At 36.4% G+C, this 24,578-nt stretch overlaps 1 protein-coding gene across 1 annotated transcript; it reads left to right on the top strand.

Annotated features, from left to right (window-relative positions):
• The first annotated feature begins 6,268 nt into the window (after positions 1 to 6,268).
• LOC149230977 (uncharacterized) lies at positions 6,269 to 9,171 on the top strand. The gene is made up of 2 exons (XM_089376175.1): positions 6,269 to 8,482; positions 8,598 to 9,171. Exons 1-2 carry the CDS (start codon positions 6,623 to 6,625, stop codon positions 9,099 to 9,101), a joined length of 2,364 nt encoding a protein of 787 aa, XP_089232301.1. The 5' UTR covers positions 6,269 to 6,622; the 3' UTR covers positions 9,102 to 9,171.
• The last annotated feature ends 15,407 nt before the right edge of the window (positions 9,172 to 24,578 follow it).

Raw genomic sequence — 24,578 nt, 5'->3', positions numbered from 1 at the left:
TTGATCATATTGAAATTTTGTTACTGTGGCACTTAATTTACTAACATTTATATTTATTTCTCCATGAGGGTAAACCTAAAGCTTAACATTGTTTTTCTTTATTTCAGATTTTGAGCAAATTATTTTTAGCCAATAAGTTTACTTAAAGGTAAGTTGAATAAAAACATGCTAACATGGGTAAAAGTGTCCAACCTATTAATTAGTAAACAAAATCCCAACAAACATTAAATGAAAAAAACAAATTACACAAATTCCCATTCGTGCTAATATTGATGCATGTTATACATTTTATGTTGAAGCCATTATAAATGTTTGGGATTATTGGGGATGAGATGAGCAACTGCGTCATGTAATTAGAGAGGGTTAGCATTGTTATTTGTTGATCTCCCCCATGATGTCTCAATTTCATGTGACACATGCATGCTTTGGCCATTTGTCACATGATTCTTACCTCTAAATTAGCATTTTCAACAAAAACAAACCAAAACAACATTGTATTTGGCAAAAGTCTTATTTTCCTCTACAAGACTTGATATAAGTTAAAATCATTTAAAATAAAAAGTAATTCAAACAAAATACCCCATTGAAAATAAAATAAGACTTTCTATAATGTTTTTAAAATCTTCATTTAAGATTGTGTTTACACTAAGAATTTGTGGTTATATTACAAGAAAAGGTTGGAAATATCTTTTGAAAATCTATGAGACTCTGAGTCTTTGAGGTCTATTATGGTATATACACAAATATTATGCTCTTTGAGAGACAACATTGGTAGTGTGACAATATTTTACATAAGCATCATGGAATTGGCATTAGTGGTGTGATAATATGTTAATTGAGCATACAAAGTCTACACAAATTTTATTCTCTTTTATAATTTGCATTTTTGGGAGGACAATATTTTACTGGCAACATGCTATAATCAACCTATTTAAATTCATTAATTTAAATTCACATATATGATGATGGTTAAAATAGTAAAATATGAATAAATAACGGTCAAATTTAACCACTGACTCTCACATATATACAGGAACAAATAAATAATGTGTTTTTAATTATTTGGATAAAAACAAACATGAAATAGTTATTAGGAAGGAAACATTCAGACGGTGCTTCAGTCATGAGGTTACGTTTCTTGAATGCAAGTGATGAAGACAAGTCTTCAACTGCTTTGCGTGTTTGATACTTCCGTAGAATGGGATAGAAATGACTGGAATTTCAAAGGCCTCAAATTAGCCGTGCACCAAACAACGTGCATAGAAATCACACACAACGCAACATTTGCTTTTGTCCACATCTTGATGTAAACCCTTGACCTAAAATCTTCGTGCATAATAATTCATGATTGTCCGATGATTGAGGGGGCCAGCAGAACAGCTACATGATGGTGATTGAGGGGGCATAATAATTCATGTCACTGCTACTTTTTGCATTCATACATGGCACAGACTCGTCATGACCTTTTCACATCAGAAACCTTTGTTATATCTTATTTCAATTTCTTCAATTTATTTAAAGCCATTGCCCAAGTGGGTGCAGAGGAAGGCCGATAAGAGTGCTAAATGCAAACTATTATATTTTTTGAAAAAATAATTGTTATATTAAATTTTGATTTTTTTTTTTTTTTTTTTAATTTATAATTTACAATTATATGCATTATAAATGAGCAGAGTGTTTATATCAAATAAATATTGTGAGAATAATTTATAATCAAAATCTTTAATTATTAAATAAGAGAAAAATATAGATATGGGTGAATGAAAGTGATGTAAAAATATTCTGATAATGTTTATGTATGACTGAAATTCTGTAAAACATAATATTTATTTTTTATTTTTTTAACTGATTTAAATAATAAAAATATTAAATTTGTTCACTAATTAATCATATTTTTTAATTTTTCTAGACGTCAGTAAACTCTACCCTAAAATCACCTTTAGTACTTACCAGTACAAGCGTGTTTATTGTTGTTGGTATAACAGCTAATAGGTGCGCTTTCAGGAGTCATTTAGGTGTGGGGAGTGGGTTTGTGTGTAGGGCTGGGAAGTTGGATGGATAGATAGAACTCTGGGAGGCTTACCCCTCTGTCGGCCATGATCCGATTGCTTTCCCAATTGGATCCTTGTCCATGGCAACCGCACCTTTTTTGGGTTTTTCCCTTCTCCATAGTTGCAATAATATACAAAATATAGTGTACCTGTGAATCTCATCTATATTAAAGTGGGAAGTCACTATAACTTTTTCTTCTGAAAACAAGATTTTCAGAAATGACATTTCTAATTCCGTATACAACTTTGCAAAGATTCGCACTTGTATATATTAAACTTTTTCTTCTGAAAACAAGATTTTCAGAAATGACATTTCTAATTCCGTATACAACTTTGCAAAGATGCGCACTTGTATATATTACTTTCCCTAATCTCATTGTTCTAAATGTAAAGTAATTACATTGAAAACATAATCAATAGAAATCTAAGTTGAATGAAAAATTACACAAGAACTTTACATTTGACAATATTACTATCAATAAGTAAGAAATCAGAACTTTTTATATCAATTTACAGAATGCAACCTTTACCTTTCAAAATCGAATTTAGAATATTTTGTCCCATCAAAGTTTTCACTAACCTCTTGAATATATGTGTGAAACTACGCTAATGATAACCTATGACCAACCTCAATGATAACCTATGACCAACGGATATGTAGGTCTCAATCTTTCTTTCTAACAAAGATTACAATCGGGATTCATTTTCCAAATCTAACGCTTCATCCATGAAAACCATGTTGGGTTCATGAAGGAAAAGCCTAGCAAATACTAATTTTTGTTGTTCACCGCTACTTAGTACATCTGCCCAGTCACAACAAACACCAAAACACCCAGTTCTTCTCGGTACATCAGCCAATGAGACATATTCAAGGTAACTCACATTTTTTCATCGCTCAAATATTTAAAACTGCTATCACATACTCGAAAGAGTAATTGATCCCGAAGGGTACCAATTGGTATATGGCTTCTGTGGGAGGAAAAATATTTCCTTAGTCCTTGGATTACCACTTCCCCTTATTCCACAGTCCTGCTATAACTCGCAACAATGAAGATTTTCCACATCCTGAAGGCCCCATTATAAGCGATTCAACAGTGAGTTGTTATGTGTAATCCTGTAATAACTAAGCCTTTTCCCTCTTCTCGTGACATTTAACCTAGATGCAAAAAGTGTTTAAGAGATTACACACAACAAAACAGTCAGGTTAAAAGTGGAAGCTTTAAAAACATGAAAATTTGCAGCGGGGAAGATAGAACATACCAGTGGAGTGTTAATTCATTGTACACTTGCAAAATTTTTGAGCTTTCTTGCGAGTGCGGTTAAAAATTGTACACCTTTCCACTAAATCCAAATTCAAATTCATCCCCTCTGTCTTCCAAATTCACATAACTCTTTAAATGTCTAAAACAAGTCGTAAAATCGCGACACCACAATAATGGTATTAGGTGAAGTTTGAAGAAACAACGAATGAGTAGTCCCATGCACGGAAGAAAATGTCACCTAATTTCAATTCCGAAAATGCACAACTTACCAATAGCGAGAAAAATATCGAATCTTTGTAAATTCAGAAATTATCTCAATAATTAATAGGTGGGTATGTATAATACAATTTATGCTATGTTTCACATGTATCTTAGCATGTAATTGTTTGCATATGATGTTTCGTCCTAAGTGGTTTCTCATTATGTAACTTTTCCATATTTCTGGTTCCTAATTTTCCAATTCTTAAAAAGCTTGTCACCCACTAATGAGACATACACGAAACTAAAGTTAAGGTAGAGGACGACTTGGAGACAGTCTCACATGTAACTCACATGTACTTCCTAACTTTCATGTTAAACGGAGTTGAAGGTAGAGGAGGCCTTGGAGACAGTCTCACGTGTACTTCTTAATTATTCATGTTAAAAGTACTTCGTAAATTTGGGGTTTTCTGGAATCTGCTGAATGGTTTTGATATTCATTTTTTAAATTATTTTGTTATAGATATATATTTAAATTTATAAATAGATAATATGAATATTTTTTTTATTTAAATATATAAATATATAATATAAATATTTTATTAAAATTTTAGCTCATAGAAAATATAATTCATAATTTTTTTTTGATTGTTTTGAATATTCATGATTTGTCCTAGTACAAATATTGTAAAATCGATGTTTGATAGGTCTAAAAATGTATAATTGAGTTTTGAAATTTTTTTTTTTCTTAGAAGTGGAATTTTTTATTTTTGATTGAAATTTTTTTCTTACTTATGTGGATGAAGATCATAAAACAAAGTTTGGACCGCAAACACTTCCAATTAGGGCTTTGGTACAAACAACATAGTTATCAAGTTTGGTTGTATTGGCCAAAAAAATTCAAAAATTCTTTAGTACAGTTTGGTTTGGGTTATAAGTTTATTGTGAGTGTGGTTATTTTGTTTCAATTGAATTTTGAACCACTCATTGTCATTCTGAGCAACCAGAATTAGCATGGCACCAATTTTTTAAATTTTTTATGATTCTCTAGCCTTTTAAACGGTTTATGATTCTCAAAGCTCAGCACCTGAAGCAGTGTATGTAGCCATAGTAGTATAAACATCTATCTCATCGCATTATGTTACAAAAAATGTAACTAAAAAAAATAACAATTTTTATATTTAGAAAATTATAATTACAAAAAAATTAGTAAGTTACTTATTTAAAAATTGTGATTTTCTTATTTTAAAAAATATGATTTTTTATTTTAAAAGAATAAAAATTAAATTTTATATTTAAAAAATAAAAAACTTTAAAATAGAATTTTCATGATTCTATTGGATTAGAGTCATTAAGTTAATTGTAAAATAAGGATAGTTTGTTTAATAAAGATAGTTTGTTTGGAATTCAATTAAAATGAATTTTTTTTCTTATTCACCACATAGATTAAGTGTAGTTTGTTTGGAATTCAACTAAAATGTTTTTTTTATCTACCTAGATTAATTTATACACTTATTGTTAAATAAATTTAAATGGCAAAAAAATAGTAATTAAAATATAAATTTACATATTTATGTTAAATAAATTTGGATTCCAAAGAGAGTGATTAAGATATAAATCTCTTAATATGTGCAGATCACTTAAATTATACTTCTAATAGCTAGTGTCTAATTTTTTAGATTACAATTAGGTTTGAGTTTTGTTAATTTTTTTAATAGAATTTACCTATATGTTTTCCCAATTCTTAATACTAAAAAATTTGATGCATTTTATCTTATCATTATAAATCTACACAAAAGATTAATATTGGAAATAAGTAAATAGGGTATCTTCTTGTTCTCTTATACAAATTCATTTCAATTCTTTCAAATTTTAAGAAAAATAATAATATGTTACTCTTATAAGATGTATATTTACACAGTCGAATTTTTTTCGTATTGAAATTCGAATTCGAATTTGGTAACTATGACAGACAGTACCAAATAAACTAAGACGTAAAATCATCCGTGTAAGTATCACATCAGTTTAAATAATTAATTTTATGAACATTTCTTTCTATAAAAAAATTAATTTTATTTTTTTAAATAATTTTTTATTTGTATTTATCACTTATAAATTTTATATATGCTTTTTAAATTTATATTTTTCAAATTATTTTTTTATTTCACAATTTTGAAATAAATCTCATAAAAATTGTCTTTTAATAATTTATACTAATTAAAATAAAAAATAAAAAATAATTTTAATTTTAATTTCAAGACAATTCATTTTAATATGATAATTTGAGATAACTTTACAAAACTTTATAGAAATCTTTAAAATTTAATATAAGTCAGAGTGATTTGACTTGTATCTATTAGTTAAATTATATCTATACTTCTTAATTTATGCACTGCACTGTTGAGAACAAGATTTGAAGTTAATCACATATGAGTGCTACTACAATGTTGAGAACAAGATTTGAGAGTAGTCACATATGATGGTAACCATTTGAGTGCACTTACTGTTGAATTTAACTCAATTATAAATTTAGAAAATATTTTGAAATTGGAAAAGTAGAAGGGTTGGAATTAAGTGAATTATTTGTCATATTTTAAAATATTTTTGAAATTATTAATTCAATTAATTTTTATAATATTTATTGTATTTATTTTAATTGGGTGTAATTTAATGTGGGGACAATGATTAGGTGAGAGAGATTTGGTTTCACAGGTTTTGTATTCTAATTCCAAACAAGACTATCTCTGAGAGGTTTTGTGATCCAATCCCAAACCAAGACGTGATGCAATCCCAGACTATATATCTCTGAGAAATACTCTAGGCACAGATTTCTCCCTCCAAAAAAAAATCTCACATAGAATATCCATCCGGAGAGAAGGGCTCCTCAATCGACTTCCCTATTCTTACATGGCTTCTTGACAACGAGAGGAAGGTTTTTACATGACTTCCTGACAGCAAGCGGAGAATTCTTACATGTCTTCACAATGCGGAGGTGCTCGTGACACATCGGTTTCTCCACATCAAGCCGCAGAGAGTTCTCACATGGCTTCACAACGCTAGGGTGCTCGTGATACATCGGTTTCTCCGCATCAAGCCGCAGAGAGTTCTCACATGGCTTCACAACGCGGAGATGATCGTGATACATTGGTTTCTCCATCCACAGCGGCACTGGAGATCATATCCGAATCACGACAGCCCGAGCTTGCGACACTTCCCGACACAAAAATAACTTTGTTTGCCGTTAAGCTTGCCATTCTAGAGAAGCTAGCCAGCGGTTTCGGATATCTGGCCTTCATCTGGGCCACCGTTGTTCTCCTCGGAGGCTTCGCATCATCTTTAGAAACGGCAGACTTCTGGGTCGTCACCACAATATTGTGGATGGAAGGTACTCGCATCTTCAGCCGAAGCCAAGAGGTCAAGTGGCACCATGAGATCATGCTAATATCCATGGCAACTCTCATCGGCGAAGCCAAACGGCTAAGTAATAAGAAGTTATTCAGATGCACGGGCTCAAACAACAGGAATGAAAATTCTGGGGCCGATCATGATGATTCACTTCACAAAGCTTGGATGTCAAATGTCAGCCTGATTCTTCTCTTGCTGCAATTGTCGTCCGCTTTGGCATACATTGGTTTGTCTATCTATCGGTTAGTAAAGCTGCACCGCAGTGGAGATTCAAGTAGGCAGATCAGGAATATGGAACCGGCTCTCAAATTTTTCTACGGCCTGTCCTTGGGAGAAGCGTTTCTAATTCTTCTCGAGAAGGCCTACTGGCTGTGGAAGATCTATGTAAGTAAATTGCTTGAGGAGGTGAACAATGAATATGGCTTCGGCGAACCTGAGCTGGACACCGTCCAGCGGTTTTTCTATGATACATATTCGCGGTGCGTCGATCGTGGTATTTTCGACGGTTTGAAGATGGAATTTGTCAAACACAGCATAGAATTGCTGCTGTCCGGCAGTGGCAGTGGACAGCTCGCCGGTGCCCGAGTACTGTACAAGCTTGCAATTCATAAAGATTACGGGGAAAACACTTTGAGGGCAATCGGAACCCTGAGAGATGTGGTGGAGAGATTGATCGACATCCTGAATTTCAGGAATGATCACGAGTGGGAGATTCGAAAAGCGGCTGCGCAAATCATCTCCAAATTGGTCGAGAATAATCTGGATACGAATAATCGAGATAATATTAATCGGGATTGCATTCGGGTGACGGCAATCGATGGATTCATGGAATCCATAGCCTCCCTACTTTACTCTAAAGACCCCAGTCCGGAAGGCTTTGTTTTTCTGGGGCTGACCATACTGCAAAACTTGGCATACGAGCGCTCCAACCACGATAAAATTGCAAGCAGCAGAGGGCTACTTCCTAAAATTATTGCACTCGTAGATGTAGAACCACTCAAGATACAAAAGCTCTCTCTGCAGATCGTGGAGACGCTGGCAAGCACTACAGGCTCGAGAGGGAAGGCACTGAGGAAACAGATCAGGGAGATAGTCTTCTCCATAAGCAATCTCAGAAAGGTTCTTCAGTACCAAGAAGAATCGAAGCGCAGTCTGCAAATCTTGGCGATCGACACTCTGACAAGCCTTGCTAGCGAAAAGGAGGGCCGTGAGAGAATCGGTGGTACTGGCGGAGTTTTGAATCAACTCTTCTCTCTGTTCTTCACGGAGAGAGTTATTAATTTGTCTGGAACGGAGATAGATGTGTCTGAAAAGAAGAAACTTGTCGAGAAGGCTATAGAAGCTCTGGGTTTTCTTTCACTCGAGAGCGAACACAACTGTGAAATAATGATGAAGCTGGACGATCACCAGAATTTAATCGCAAGTCTGATCGTCGTGCTGAACGACACCGCGGAGAACGACGACCCCGTGCAGTTTATTCACGTAGCAAGAATTCTTCGAAATTTGCTTGTACACGCAAAGGCAGCAGACGTTAATTTGATTGATATCTCTGCACTGGCAAAGAAGGTAGAAAACTGCATTCAATTCTTAACTTTTCGTTTGAAAATTAAAGCGTTGCATTGCAGTTCGATCTGAAAACAATTTCATCCGATCACTTAACTTCTTTGTGATGTATTTTCAGGTTCCGAAGTATGTGGTGAAGTTTTCATGCCAGTCTCTACAGAGCGAGGTACATTCATGCTACCCTCTGGAAGCAGCCATAGGGTTGGCTGCTCAGTGCTTCAGCTTTATGACCAAATGGAATCTCGCTGTCAAGTTCGAAGAATCGAGTGCCATCTCAACAGAATCGTTGATTTCTGAAGTTGTGGTCGTTATCAAGAATCACCCATATCCGTTGAAACAGGTTCCGAATATCAGGAGATTCAGCCTCGAGCTTCTGAACGCTGTTAAGTTGCACGCTGTTAAATTCTCATTGGAAATTAGACCATTGAGGGAGGAGGACAGATTGGAATTGGTGAAGGCTTTGAAGGGTGTAATGAACACGACGTCGGACTGGGAATATTACAACGCTTTCTCGGGCAGTATGGGGCTGAGCATGCACGGCACGTCCATTCGATACCTCGCAGAGTATGCCATGGGATTGTTTCCGGCATCCCAAAGCCGATGGCATATTTGCCGATTTTAGGAATATGTCTCAATTTGACGTTAAGGAGAATCTGCAATCGTTACTTAGTTCAGTGATTTTATCATTGTGGATATTATAATTAGAAAGTGGTGTATCTTTCATCATTGTGGATTATATAATTAGAAAGTGGTGTTTCTTTTGTCGTTTATCATTGTGGATAATGTAATTAGAAAGTGTATTTTAGTCTTGGAAGTAATCTTTCTATGTGATGTGTTATGGGATTTATAGGTGTGATTTACGGGTTGTATTGTGAGTTGTGAGGTCTTAATTTAGAGATTTTGTTTACTATATATGAGTTGGTGTATCATGTTTGAGCAGTAAATTTACCTTTTTAAAATCTAAATTATTCAGTGAGTAAGAGTGATTTATACATTATATAAATATATATTTTATATATATAATTATTGTGAACAATAAAGTATAAATTGTAATATCTATATATATATTTTGTCATCAATAAAGTATAAATTATAATAATTAATTTTCTCAATTTTTATCATGAAATTATAAGGCTGAATAAAGAGTACATTCAATGAGATTTTTCTCTCAAATTCTTCAGTTCTATCTGTACCATTTAGTATGTTTCTACTATTCTCTACCTTTAGACAAAAAGATATGTGTTATCCTCGCCTGAGATTAGTGAGACTCAATTCAATGATCGACTATTTTTCATCACGAGTTTCTTGTTGCTGAATCATGAGTGAAAGCCCACTCTTATGTCCGGATTGGTCTCCTCAATGTAATCTGCACCCTTGCAGACTCACTGCACCACAGAGTGGCGGATTATTTGTCCTTCATTTCATCAGATCTAAGACATAAACCGAAGGGAAGTTGTGAATCCCAGCACCACTGGGTATCATATTTTATTTTGACGTCGACAACAAGGTTGACACTTGCGCAGGAAAAGAACTGTGATTGGATCAACCGCTCCGGGGTCCAGATATGAATCTGCGGGACCATATCGGAAAAACGCCTCTCCACCTCACTCTTCAATTGCACCCGCTCTTGTATATTATGTAGTGGATTATGCCTTTTCTATATCCACTGCGCGATATGAATTTCGGATAATTGAATTTGTATCACCCAAAATTCAATCTGTAGCTGGCAACGCTTAGATGATGGGCATGATGAAATCTGAAATTTCTGTAAATTCAGCAATCTAGGGAAGTTCCACCCTTGGCCCCAAATGCAGATGCGTGTACTCGTCTCAAATCTTGTGTAGAGAGAGGGCTTGATGTGTTTTCCAACCCCATAATACGATTAATGCGCTTATAGTGGTATTAATGAATGGTCTCCTTCGCAAAATTTAGTTCTGGAAATAGAAGCTTTTGTTCAACATCAAATGAGAGGTGCTACAATTGCACGGATGAGAATCTTGATAGCAATCCATTCAAGGGACTTTTTGTGATTAAAATCATCGATTGCACGGATGAGAATCTTGATAGCAATCCATTCAAGCGACTTTTTGTGATTAAAATCATCGATTTTATGATGGAGCCACTATTAATCGTCGAATTCCTGAAATCTATGATCTCAAATTTGAAAGAGGTAACATAGATTCTCTACTTTTATTTTAGAGAAATTTAATGGCATATATTTTTATATATGGAAAGTTAAAGTTTAAATGCACTTTATGAATAAGGGTATGTGGAGTTGTTGTAGCAGCTACAACTACTCTTCAAGATTTTGTCTATTATGTTTCGATTTTCGAGTTTTTTTTTTTAAACCATAGTATCTCATCTCGCACCGATCTAGGTATTTGTGCTTCAACTGAGACTTATCCTTACATTTTGGCTTGTGTTTGCTTACTTATTTGATTTTCTGACTCACGTATTCGTGCTTCCACTGAGACTTATCCTTCCAGTTTGGCTTGTGTTTTCTTACATAGTTGATTTTCTAACTCACAAGTTGGTCTCTTGATTTGGTCTAACAACAGTTCTCGGCTTGCCCCTTGAAATTGTGCAATTCTTGAGGGAAACTAGCCTTGTTGTTGGGAATTGTGCCGTCGTGATTGCCAGTGAGCCTTGAGCTTAGAAAATGCGAAGTTATGAGGGAGAAGCTTAACACTGAGCCCAGAAATTGTGCAACCCTCACTGAGCTCAAAAATTATGCAGTGTAGTTAGTTGGAAAGTTTCCCAGTCCCAAAATTGTGTTGCCTTTCCTAGTAGTGTGCATGAAAAATTTCTCTAGAAAAAACAAAAATAAAAAATAATCCCTAAAAAATAGGGATCTATTTTTAGTATCCTGAAGGAGGCACTTGTGTTATTTTAAAAAACTTCTGCCAAGTGTCGGTTTTTCTTGAGTTTAGACATGCACGTCATAAACCCTAATCTGTCAAAATCTATTTAATCGACGTTGCTTGACCTCATTTGCACATTCAATCTTGGAGCTCTAACATTCCCGAGGTGATCAAGGAGCCTTTGGTGTGATCATCGTCGCTTTTTCGGGTGAATTTTTCTTCTGTTGTCTTCTGCAAATTTTTATGTCGCTTTTTTTTTGTTTGGTCTGTGTGAGTGATGTTTCACTTGTTTCTTTGCATGGTTTCTAGGCTTTTAACTTGTAGAAGTGTTGTTTCAAGTTATAAATTGGCTTTCCCAAGTGTCGCATAAGTTTTCCAAATTTTTGCATCAATGGTTGTCATTGCGGTGGCACTCCTCACATTCTTCATTTTCCTTCTGTTTAACAATTAGTTGTACTTGATTCACTTGCATGTATATACACTTAGTCAAATATGCACTCAGCTTCACATTATCTCTCAAATATGCTTGTTTTCACACTTCCCTTGGTCATATCTCACTTTGCACAGCTTGCACTTCGCAATCTAGAGGCTCAAACCACAAGCTTGGCCTCTCGAATTGCACAAAGCATAGCCTAAGCTGGCTCCAACTACGCACTGCGCTGTTCTAGGAGCTAGCCTCCCAGCTTGGCCACTGAGACTACGCAATAAGCAGTCTCTCGCAGGCCTTGGCTTGGGATGAACTGCACATTGCATAGTTCTAGTCATCAAGCTTCCACCTTGGCTACTGGGACTGCAGTGCACAATTCCCATAGTTAGCCAGTTAACCCTGTCAAGAAAAACTATGCAATCCCTCACATCTAGTGCCTGACTTGCTACTTGAACTGTGTCAAAATGTTTGAACATTTTGTCCTTTATACATTGTTGCAAATGTGTTGCCAATGGTAAAACTACATAAAATATTACAAAAGAATGAAAAAGGTGTGTGATTAGAATTTTCTGAGCCTCTTTAGAAGAATGAAAAAGGTCCGTGATTAGAATTTTCTGAGCCTCCTTAGAAGAATGAAAAGGGTTAGTGATTATAATTTTAACTTCCTTGTTTTAAATTTTATGAGGAAAATCACTTCAATATGGGTTTGTACAAGCATTAGAAGGATATTTGTATGTTGGAGGTCGTTTATGAATTGAACTCTAGTCTTGATTTGTTTAAAAAAACAAACCCTAAATTAATGTTCTAGCAATGTTTGGGATCATTGAATTGTCAACCCGAATATAAATTTACCAGAACGATTTGTAATTATTCAATCCTCTTGCTTGAATGGTGCAGATTTATAGTTGAATGGTCAACTAAAAGTCCACACTATTCATATTTGTTTTCAAGTGTTTTGCTACTTGAAGATTGTCCAGATTGGGGATCCCCTGTTGATATTTCAACCATTTGTTTTTGTCAGAGATGGATATATATGTGTGAAATCTAGAATTTTTCATTTATAAGAATAACTTTGGTAATCTTGTTTAAGAAATGTTGTGTTAAGCAGGAATAAATGTTGGTACCTGTTACTTTTAGTAAATTGCTATAATTCCACTACATTTTCAACGTCATACCGTGTAAGATGATTAGTATTATACTCACATGGTGAGGCTTGGATGACCATGCTCTGTTCAGGTTGTGGATGTTGTACACTGCTCACTAGCATCTATGTGAAAACTATATGATTCTACCATGAAGCTTTATGAACAAACATAAAATTATTACTTGATTATTACATAGAAGAGTTAAATGCTAGAATATCCAATGCTACTCGTTTAGTTTATTAGCATGAAAGGTGGTTTATTGGTGTAAAACATAAAGTGAAGGGCATGTAAAATGTAAAAATGTTATGAAATTCTCATTTTTCGGGCAGAGGGAATTTGAAATTCCATGCATGGACGAGACTGTTAGGTTTGATGTGCACAAATTTTCACCAACCGTAAAATACGTGTTGAAACTTAAAATATGTCCCGTAGGACATCAATTTCTAGGCACGGGGACCATTGATGTCGTTTCTTACCAATACTCGAGAGCATATTATGTTTAGAACGCAAGTAGACTGGGGCACGTCTATATTTTAAGAGCTCATCTTATCTTGTCTATATATTAAGTCCCGGGGAAGTCAAGATAGGGCCCATCTCTGAGACGAGCAGGACAATGTTATTGTTGCATCACATGCAACGTATCGTGAAGGAAAATAGACTAGGCAAGTCAAGACCCCTTTGTTATCTCGAGTAAGGCCGTGTTTGATAAAGTTGATCACAAATGCTTCCACACTGATTAATATTATTTTAACCATGCGATATCTATCTTGAACAATTGAAGTACTCCATATCAATCACATTTCATTTGAACCAATAATGGATCCATCAATCAGGTGGATCGACCACACTTAAATTATTATTTAGACAGTTAGTAAATCAATCAAAGTGGTGGAACCATGGATCAATCACATGCTTCACATATAATCCACTGTAAAGTTTTCTAGATTAATCACATTTAATTCAAACAAGCAATTAACTCCTAACAAATAACTTATTTTGTACATTTTCCAGAAAGCAGTACATTTATATTGTTTTAAATAAAATTTATATCGTAATTTTTTTATTATTTTTAAATTGTTTAATTAATATATTTGTTTTTTTAATTAACTAATCTCTCTCTCTCTCTCTCTCTATATATATATATATATATATATATATCAGGCATCAATGAAAATCTTTCTTAATGTTTCTAGAATACGCACAACAATTCCATCATCTAAAGTTGCAGTTGGATGCTCTATGAATATTGTTGAACATATCCGAACTAAGAAACATCGTAAAAGTCAAGCAACTGGCCCATCAAGTACATTCAATATTATTTCTGAATGGAGTAATTCACAAGAAATAAATAAAACAAATTTACATGGCATGTTAAATATATTGAAAGCGATGATAGTACACATATCTATCTATATTATGGTATGATTAATTTTGGTGAACTATATGAAGTGATGGGTAGAGTACGAGACATATGTTTGGCGCCAAATGCAAACATTGTTTATGTTCTTGTAAAATTTCCCTAGACACATGAAAATGTTAGATATCATCTCTCAAAGGTCAATTATGACACATATGAAGACTCTACATAGTTGTGTGAAGATATCGTTGCCAAGATTTCAAATAACATTGTAAGTATGCTTATTTATATTTATGTGTTATGTATTATTGTAAGGATCTTTAATTTTTTTTATAAATTATTGATCATTGACATATTGTATTTTGTTTGATATGATTTTGTTGAGAGTATTTCAATCATGTTGGAGGGTATTTATTATCTAGATCCAAATATTGTGAATGTGATAAAAAATTTCCATACAGAGGCAAAAGAAGAAAGGAGAAGGAAGCAAAGAGAAATAACTTATGACACTACAATAGTACATACAAGGGATCAACAAAGAATCCCTAAAGTGGGTCAATCTAGTAGAGATAAACATGTTTCTTTTGAAGATGTGGAAACTGGAGCAGAAGCTAAAAAATATGTTACCATTAGTGAGGAGGAGTTTAGAACTATTATTCAAAAGGAGAAAAGAAATAAAACACCAAAAATAAAAATGACCATGAATGTCTATCTTCCAGTAGAAATGATAACACAAGGTGTTGATTTTGAGGATGGAATTACTAAAAGATAACAAAATTTCATTCGAGATCACTTAATGAAGAATAAATTAATTAATGGTGGAAAAGAATTTTAGCTTAATGTCAGCCAATTCTATAGGCCAAATGAAGGAAAATCTCAATATCAAATTAAAAAGGCACATCACCTACATGTCCATAATTTGAAAACATTGTTCAGGTACAATCCATATTCACATGTGGTGGATTGTGTGGTTCTTGTTGATCCAAATCAAGTTCCCAATAAAGAGGTATTTGATAGGACACAATGTTTTGAATAAAAATATTATGTAAGTAGAGGGAACCATTCAGCAAAGGTTAAAATACAATTGATCAAGGAATATCCCAATACAATAGTGTTATCGGGAAAACTAGTGTCTATTCAGAGCTGCTAGTCCCACTAAGACGGGTAGCTATCTTAGAAACAAACAAACTAAAGTCACTTGTGTTTTCCTTTACGAGAGATAGATGAGAAAGAAGCAGAGAGTACCAACCTCAGTCTTTCGCTTGGCTCCTTGCTTGTTTCCTTTCCCCTTTGACAGAATCTCGCCACTCCTTCCTTACTTGTCCCACTTCAAAGAGCACCTATAGAGTCAAATAAACATAATACCATCAAAGCATAGAGATCTATCACCATAAACAACATAGGATCAGATATATATTGACCATACAAATGCATATATCAATACAAGATTCAGAGATATACACGAATATATAGGAAAACTCAAATAGCTTTATTGATAGAAGTAGAAGAAGAGAGGATTACAACCACTTGGTCTGACCTAGCACCATCCTCCCAGCATGAAAGCCCTCTTCACCTCATACAAAGCAAGATCATCCAACAATGTCTTCAAAGAGAAACCAACAGCACTTCCTTGGAAATTACAAAATTCCAGCCTTTGGATCTCTGGGATGAGGGATCCATATATAGATGTTTGCAGGGGGTGAGTCAGCTTCTGGGATTTTGATTAGTGTCATATCTCTGATAGTTCTTGGTTCCACTTGGAGATTTCATGATCTCTTACTCATCTTTGGGCGAATTCAGAGAGGCAAGTGTCAAATGAGCATCTTCTAGAAGATTCCTAGGGTCTCCACCTAGCAAACTGCTTGTGCCATTTGTCTGCTCTCGCTCATCACACCCTACAGAAGGGATTTCCAGTATGCATCGCACTTTTTGCATGTGGCAGGTGAGATGCATCGCACCCTTAGCACTGGTCAGTCTGTATGGTCCTGCTTTGACCAGTTCTGAGTAGTTTTTCATGGAGAAATTCTGGGAGATGATGTAATCAGCTGACCTTGCTCCTTTAGGGTATGAAAAAACACTTTTAGGGACTTAGAAGCCCTTGGTTTATGGACATATATGATTAGGGTTGCAGTGCCCAAATATGTCTATAACAGTTGCCCCCTAAAGCATGAGGTCGTAAATCTTTTTGATGTCGGGTGAAATGCTTTATTATGAGGATCCGAGGTTTTTCGAACTGGAAGGTGACCTGTAATAAGATACAATATAATACATTATCTTCATAATATTTTCATGATCTAGCTGAGGCGGGCATTCCCATGCTTAGCTTTATAAATCCATTTTCATGTACATAGGACAGACAACCGTCTATGTAGTAGACCGATGATTCTGGTAAAGCCATCATCCTTTGGTTTGGATGATTATCTGTGCAGCAATGATGTACATTTGATGTCTTTATTTTCATTAATATATCGCAGCCCGGATGGATGAAACTAGATCCGGGGTCTTCAAAACTTGTTCAATCTTTGCCCGAAAATACAAGTCGGTCCATGTGAAAAGATGTTCTGATGTCGAACATGGAAAGAAATCACATGATTACCAGCCAATGATGTAAGCTGTTAACAGGCATGAGAGGAATCACCTATGATGATGATGACCCTCAAGGTACTGCAATACAATCCACGTGGTGTGAATACATGAGTCAATGTCGAACACCACGCAAAATCTTTCGGTCGAAGGCCATTAATGTAAACCTGTCGCCGGAAGTGAGAAACTTGCCGTTGAGGCATGCAAGCTTCAAAGTACTAAAAGGGTTATTCCTAGGTCAACTTCTTGGATAATGAGCTGATGTCGACAAGAAGTGACCTGTCGTAGGAGGGCATTAATGAATCCCACATCTACGACACAAAACGGAGCAAATGATTTTATGGAGGTGAAAACAATTTGATGATACAAGGTTCACGGTGGCGGTCATGAAAGAATGAAGCATGAAGGTATTGTAATAGATGAGACACAAGCTGGGTAGGTGAATTCTCTGAGCAACTTCTCTTGAACATATCGGTGACACTGAAATGGATTGGTAGCGTTAACCCCAAAAGTGGATGGTGCAGTGGACCAATGGTGATATGACCGGTGAACGGAATAACCCAACCTGACTCAATCATGGTGATGGAGTGAAAGTGTCATGGTCAAGAGCGACCTGCTACCAATAAAGTTTCTTTAAGTTTTCTTCCCAATTTTCCCCAGTCATTTTTGACCAGTGCCTCTTTATTTTTTTCAAGCTTGAGGAGGATAACATATGATTGTTCTATAATTTTCCCTTCAGGCAAACCCGTCACTATGTTTTAACGAGCCTAGCGACAGTGAGACTCGCTCTTGTCTGAATGGACAAGTTTGTTGCTATTGTTTTAACGAGTTTAACGACAAGGATAACTCGGTTCTTTTCAATTTTAAAGAGTCTGAAAAGAAACGGAAAGGAAACTCCAATATTCCTTTTTCATAATATAATCCCTTAAGTTCGAAAAAGTATAAAACAATACGAAAGGGATGACTTTTTTATAGTTTTAACGAGTCGAGCAAGACAATCACTCGGTCTTTTTGTGTAATAATCCCTCAGGTCCAGAAAGATTAAAATCTAGAGGAGGGATGGCACTTCCAATCACTTTAACGAGCTGGAGAGGCCAATTTCTCAGCAATATTTTCATATTTTACGAGTCAGATGAAAAGAGCTTAAAGGAGACTCGTTTTTTGAGGAACGAGTGATGTTTTCGAATAGCAACTTGTTCCAGGTAATGTTTCGAACTTTTCAATCACGGCAGTGTAAAGAAGGTGCCTAATAGGATCACTCGTCGCAGTTATTCCTCAAAAGGGGTAAACAATCAAATGGAGGCGTATGATCGGCTAAAAAAGAGTGGAGGTGATGGTAAGAACATGGCCAAGGCTCAAAAGCAGATAATAATGCGATCGCAATGGTTATTTACCGAAGGTGGGTTCATTTTTTAACGAGCTTAAACTCTGGTGGAACATATGCTCATCGCTAGGTTTATTTTTTAACGAGCTTGAACTTCGCGTAAAACTGCTCGTCGCTAGGTTTATTTTTTAACGAGTTTGAACTTCGCGTAAAATTGCTCATGCCAGTCATATAATAAGGATGTCTCATCGATAGGTTCATTTTTTAGGGAGCTTGCACCATTCGAAATTTTTCTCCGACTCCTTTTATTATGTAAGCTAGGAACGACCAATCCTACGAGTTTAAAGGGTTAAGAACCTACAAACTAAGAAAATAAATGATCGCTTTTCACTTTCATGCAAAAAGGTTTGCATGCCCCCAGGTATAGTGAAGTAGAGTTTCCAGGTTACCCTTCAATTTGCAGACAAAACATTTGTTCTGTCGAGAAAGGCATACCTTCTGACGGAGGTATCTTATTCCAGTCTAATCCCATTTTCCTAAATGGATGGGTGTGTCAGACTAGTCATATATCCTCCACGGAAACCTACCCTATACCTGAAGTTTTCCTGCCGAAGCAAGCCAAGGTGCATGCCCCCTAGGTTTCAGTCACAACGACCGAATCACTCGCGCTCATTAGGTGGACATACTGGAGATTGATGAGACATTCCTTGCACAAAAAGACCTGTTAGGGATGGCATTTGAATATTAGCTATGTGTGAACTAGGGAATGAAAGCTGGTCTACGAGCTGGACCACTCTACCTTCATGCGGAAAACACATCACTCGAAAGAGTGAGGAAACAATAGCTCCCATGCTATAAATGTAGTCGCGCCCAAGGAGTAGATTGTAATCTAAAGGTCCTTGGGCTACCATTGCGTTCAGATAAACAGTTTTCCTTCTCAAAGTTATAGGCAAATTTGGAAGGATCTCTAATGGTCGATTGGTTCCTTTGTCGAAGCCTGTCAAATTTCGCATCTCAGGCAAAAGCGATGGCGAACCAAGCGCTTTCCAAGTAGTTGAGGAAAGGATACTCACAGAAGCCCCTTCATCTATGATGGTACCAACCATGACCATTCTATAAGTTTGCATTATGATTTGGAATGGTACATTAGATGGTAGACGGGGTCTGCCTAGTTGATTCCAATCAAAGGAGATGACTAGGTTGCTTGGAGGTGGGACTGAATAAACGGCTGGATATATCTCTGATGAACTTCCTTCTTGCAGTAAAGGAATGGGTAGATTGCCCCCATGTTCATTAGAGTCTGTGTTTACGAAAATAATTTGAACGGTGTCGTTCTCATTCTCTTTGGTGACTGTATCATCTGAAGGTAAATCCTATGAAGACAAGATGGGGTCGACTGTTGTCTCGACCTGTTGACTTTGGTCCATTGTGGACTTAGAGGGTTTATCTTCAATGATAGGTGCTTCAACTGACAACAAAGGTGTGTCAGTCGGATTTTCAACTAGCGATGGACTCAGCAAGAGTTTCTTGTATCCAGGAGGAAGTCGCTGCGGTGATGCAGGACGGTTATCCAAGACTCTTTTAGCTTCGTCTAGGAAGGGACAACGGTGGAGGGCATGATTGCCTTCACACATTCTGCAAGGAAATTTAGATCTTCCTTTTTGTCTGGTGACTTCGTTTTCACTAGTTGATGGTGTACTCTCAACATGATCGTCAGAGGTTGACGACACTGGATTGTGCAAGCAGGGAGACCAGTCCCTTAAGATCCATGGGATGCAAGGACAATCTTGATGATAGTGGTCCCCTTTGCAGATGACACATGGAGATTTAGGTTTGGATGGTGCAGTGTGTGGATTTTCACTAGACAATGTATGGTTGCCCCTTTTTTCTGTTGGCTCCTTCTTCTTCTTCTTCTTCCCTTTCTTCTTCTTCTCAGTTACCTAGTTTTTAGTTTTACTAGCTTCACCAAGCGAAGAAGAAGAAGGAGAGGGACAAAAAAATGAAGCAGAAGGTTGGGGGGTGACTCTAGTATCATCTAGTTGTTGATTTGATTGCTCAGGAATCATGGTGCTTTGAACGACAGAGGTCGAGAAAAGCCATACTGGCAGGCCAATTGTCAATCCTGGAAGGGACAATGTGGCCATATGAGGTGCACCAACATCTCCCCAAGAGGAGAAAGGACTAGGATTTCCCCCAACGGGAAATCCTTGATTGGTGGGCTCCATTTTCTCAACCTAAGATCAATGAGGGAACAGTGACATTATTCCAATTAAAATAAATTTTAGACGCTTTGACACAACTTGCTTTTTCAATTTTTAAGAGTTGAGAAAAAGCTAAAGATGACTCTAGTCGCCTTCGATTTTTAATGAGCCTGAAGTGACAAGTGCTCAAATGGACCTTTTCCTTTAAGGAGTTTGAAAAGGAACGAAAGAGACTACTATGGAAATCTAGATAGAGGGATTACCAAACCAATCGCAAAACTACAGAATACTTTTTACGGTATGGCAGTCAATCTTCTCGAATGTTGTGTTCATTTCATTGCGATCGATAGGGCAGCAGACATGGCTTCCTAAGGATAAAGGATATAGCCTATTGTGGTATCCCAATATATACTCAACGGTACGTGGGAGCACAAGTCTGTATTGGCACTTGTCGTCTCAAAGAAGAGGAATCACCCAACCTACGATGAAAGCAACAGTTACTAGGCTTTACGACGCCGGAATACGTCTCTAGCCTGGACTTCTAGATGTTGTGCGTTAGGTTCCAAAGCGTTTTTATGTTCACTGAATTTATTTTACAGTTGATCTTTCTTAGGAAGTTTGCCTTTAAGGTTCACCGCGTGATGTAGATATACAACTCCTAAATATGCAATCTAAGATGATAAACAGTCGTTTACTCTTCTTTTTGCAATGAAAATCCTAGCTAGTAAGGAAAGAGAAGCGAAATCCTTTCAACATAGAGCAGAGAGCACACACTAGATGCATTGTCCTAAATCAAAATCAACAAGCAGTCTAAATGCAAATGCACATGCATGTATTTTTTTCCACTTTCTTAATGTGTGAATGAAAAGAATAATGCTAAATACAAATCTGAATTATCTCTTCTTTCAAAGCGACAGTACTAACGATTTTCTTTTCAAAAAATGAAAGGAAGACAAGACGACACTTTGTGATTTTGAATTGAAAACTGCTTTCGACACTTGAAATACTATTAATTCAGATCAAATACAAGAGTAATAGTGTAATCGACTATCAAAAAGAGGAGGATTCTTTTCTTTGATTGAAAACGACACTTGCGACACTTTCAAATCAAAAGACGACAGTTCGATTAAGCTACTATTTTGTAAAGGAGAACTGTAAATGGCAAAAAATACACAAAAAAATTCACAATTATTTGTACAATAGAGGCTGAATAATGCAAAGGAAGGGGGTTTCAACAGTGGTCTACTGATCATAGACAACAAAACTCCTGAATAAAGCTGAAGACAGTGAAGAAAAAACCAAAATCTGGAGGCAAAAACAGTCTTACCTGATCATCACACCTGTAACACAGGGAAACAGGGATGAATCCCACTTACTGCACACGGGAGGTGCGATGCATCCATTCTACCAAAAGGAGACATTGCGATGGTCCAGGGACGAGATTTTAACTTGGTTTTTGGTCACAGTTTGCAGCTTATTTCAGCGATTTAGGCCGAGCTAATGATAGTCAGTAAATACAAAGTATTGGGGCTGATCTAATGAGGTTACTTGAGCTACCTTGTTATAAAAAATTTTGGGCACTGCAACCCCAATCATACATGTCCATAAACCAAGGGCTTCTAAGTCCCTAAAATTGTTGCTTCACACCCTAAAGGAACAAGGTCAGCTGATTACATCATCTCCCAGAAGTTCTCCAAGGAAAACTGCTCAGAACTGGTCAAAACTGGACCATACTGACTGCCCAGTGCAGAGGGTGCGATGCATCGCACCGACTACACACGGGAGGTGCGATGCATACTGAAAAGTCCTTCTACAGGGCGTGATGAGCGAGAATAGACAAGTGGTAGAGACAGTTTGCTAAGTGGATGATCAAGGAATCTTCTAGAAACTTCTCATATGACACTTGCCTCTCAGAATTTGCCTAGGGATGAGTAAGAGATCAATGCAATCTCTAAGTGGAGCCAAGAACTGTCAGTGGAATGACACTAATCAAAAACCCAGAGCTAACTCACACCCCTACAAATATCTATATATGGATCCCTCATCCCAGAGATCCAGAGGTCAGAGGCTGGAATTTTGTATCTTGCAAGGAAGCGCTGTTTGTTTCTTGGTGGAATATCATAGTGCTGGGTGATCTAAGCTTTTCATGAGGTGAAGAAGGGCTTTCATGCTGGGAGGATGACGCTGGGTCAGAACAATTGGTTGTAATCCTCTTTGCTATTCTTGATATTAATAAAGCTATTCAAGTTTTCCTCCACATTCTTGTATGCTTGATGATATATGCATTTGTGTGGTCAATATATATCTGGTCCTATATTGTTTATGATTGTAGATCTCTATTCTTGAATAGTATTATGCTGCTTTGATTCTACAGGTGCTCTTTGAAGCTGGGTAGATGAAGGAAAAGTGGCAAGGATCTATCAGAAGGGAGAGGAACCTAGCGCAAGACTGAGGTTGGTGTCCTTTGTTCCCCTCCTATCTACTTCTCATAAAGGAAAACGAAAGTAGTTTTAGTTTGTTTGTTTCTAAGATAGCTACCAGTCTTAGTGGGACTAGCAGCTCTGAGTGGACACTATATTTCCTGATAACAAAATGGCAACTCCGCTAGGGAGTGAATAGATTGTTTGCTTGTCTATATTTGTTTGTTTTATAAACTTACAGACGGAGCCTGAAGTCAAGCCAACTAGCCTTCGAACTGCATTTGCTATGAAAGTGAAAAGTAGATCAATGCTGCTTCAGTCTATCTCCGGGTTTTGTTTATAAATTGAACAATCGATTTGCAAACCTTCTAATTTCCCTAGTGGGGGCTCTAGTAACCTCATTAGATCAACCCCTGTGATTTATATTTACTGAACATCATTAGCTCGGCCTAAATCCCTGAACTAAGCTGTAAACTGTGACCCAGAACCAAGTTGAAGTCTCGTCCCTGGACCATTGCACTTTCTCCTCTTAGGAATTTGGATGCATCGCACCTCCCGTGTGTAGTAGGTGCGCTGCATCACACTTTCCTTGTGTTGCAGGTGTGCTGATCAGACAAGACCTCTTCTGCTCTTAGATTTTGGTTTCTGTGTTCACTCTCTTCAACTTTATTCAGGAGTTTTGCTATCTGTGATCAGTATACCACTGTAGAAACTCCCTTCTTTTGCATGATTCCACCTCCATATTACAAAGAATTGTGAATTTTTTTATGTATTGTGCGCCATTTATAGTTCTCTTTTACAAAAAGTAACATAATCAAACTGTCGTCTTTTGATTTGAAAGTGTCGCAAGTGTCGTTTTCAGTCAAAGAAAAGAATTATATTATTCTTGATGGTCGATTATACAGTTACTCTTGTATTTGATTTGAATTAGTAGTTTTTCAAGTGTCGAAAGCAGTTTTCAATTCAAAATAGCAAAGTGTCGTCATTATCTTCCTTTCGTTTTTGAAGAGAAATTTGTTAGTACTGTCGCTTTGAAAAGATAATTCAGATTTGTACTTAGCATTCTTCTTGTCATTCACACATTAAGAAAGCTGAAAACAAATACATGCATGTGCATTTGCATTTAAACTGCTTTTTGGTTTGATTTAGGACAGTGCATCTAGTGTGTGCTCTCTGCTCTATGTTGAAAGAATATCGTCTCTCTTTCTTTAGTAGCTAGGATTTTCATTGCAAAAAGAAGATTGAATGATTGTTTATCATCTTAGATTGCATTTTAGGAATTATATATCTACATCACGCGGTGAACCTGAAAGGCAAATTTCTTAAGAAAGATCAACTGTAAAATAAATTTAATGAACCTAAAAATGCTTTGGAACCTAACGCACAACATTTAGAAGTCTAGGCTAGAGACGTATTCCAGCGTCGTAAAGCCTGGTAACTGTCGCTTTCACTGTTGGTTGGGTGATTCCTCCTCTTTGAGACAACAAGTTTCAGTACGGACTTGTGTTCCCATGTACCGTCGAGTATATATTGGGAGACCACAATAGGCTATATCATTTATCCATAGGAAGCCGTGTCTGCCGCCCTATCGATCGCAATGCACTGAACACAGCATTCGGGAAGATTGACTATCGTACCGTAAAAAGTATTCTGCAGTTCTGTGATTGGTTTGGTAATCCCTTTGTCTAGATTTCCAGAGTAGTCTCTTTCATTCCTTTTCAGACTCCTTAAAGGAAAAGGTCCATCTAAGCACTTGTCACTTCAGGCTCATTAAAAATCAA

The sequence above is a fragment of the Pinus tabuliformis genome, chromosome J (genome assembly GCF_031772625.1).
Source record: "Pinus tabuliformis cultivar Carrire ecotype Pingquan chromosome J, CPIR1, whole genome shotgun sequence".
Lineage (NCBI taxonomy): Eukaryota > Viridiplantae > Streptophyta > Pinopsida > Pinales > Pinaceae > Pinus > Pinus tabuliformis.
The sequence above is the reverse complement of the archived record's forward strand: the minus strand, read 5'-3'. Positions and strand labels throughout refer to the sequence as shown.

Bases quoted from the DNA above. Each gene is read 5' to 3' on its own strand.
- LOC149230977 (XM_089376175.1), top strand. From the start codon at position 6,623: ATGGCTTCACAACGCGGAGATGATCGTGATACATTGGTTTCTCCATCC. The intron at 8,483-8,597 runs GTAGAAAACTGC...ATGTATTTTCAG, and splicing joins TCTCTGCACTGGCAAAGAAG to GTTCCGAAGTATGTGGTGAA.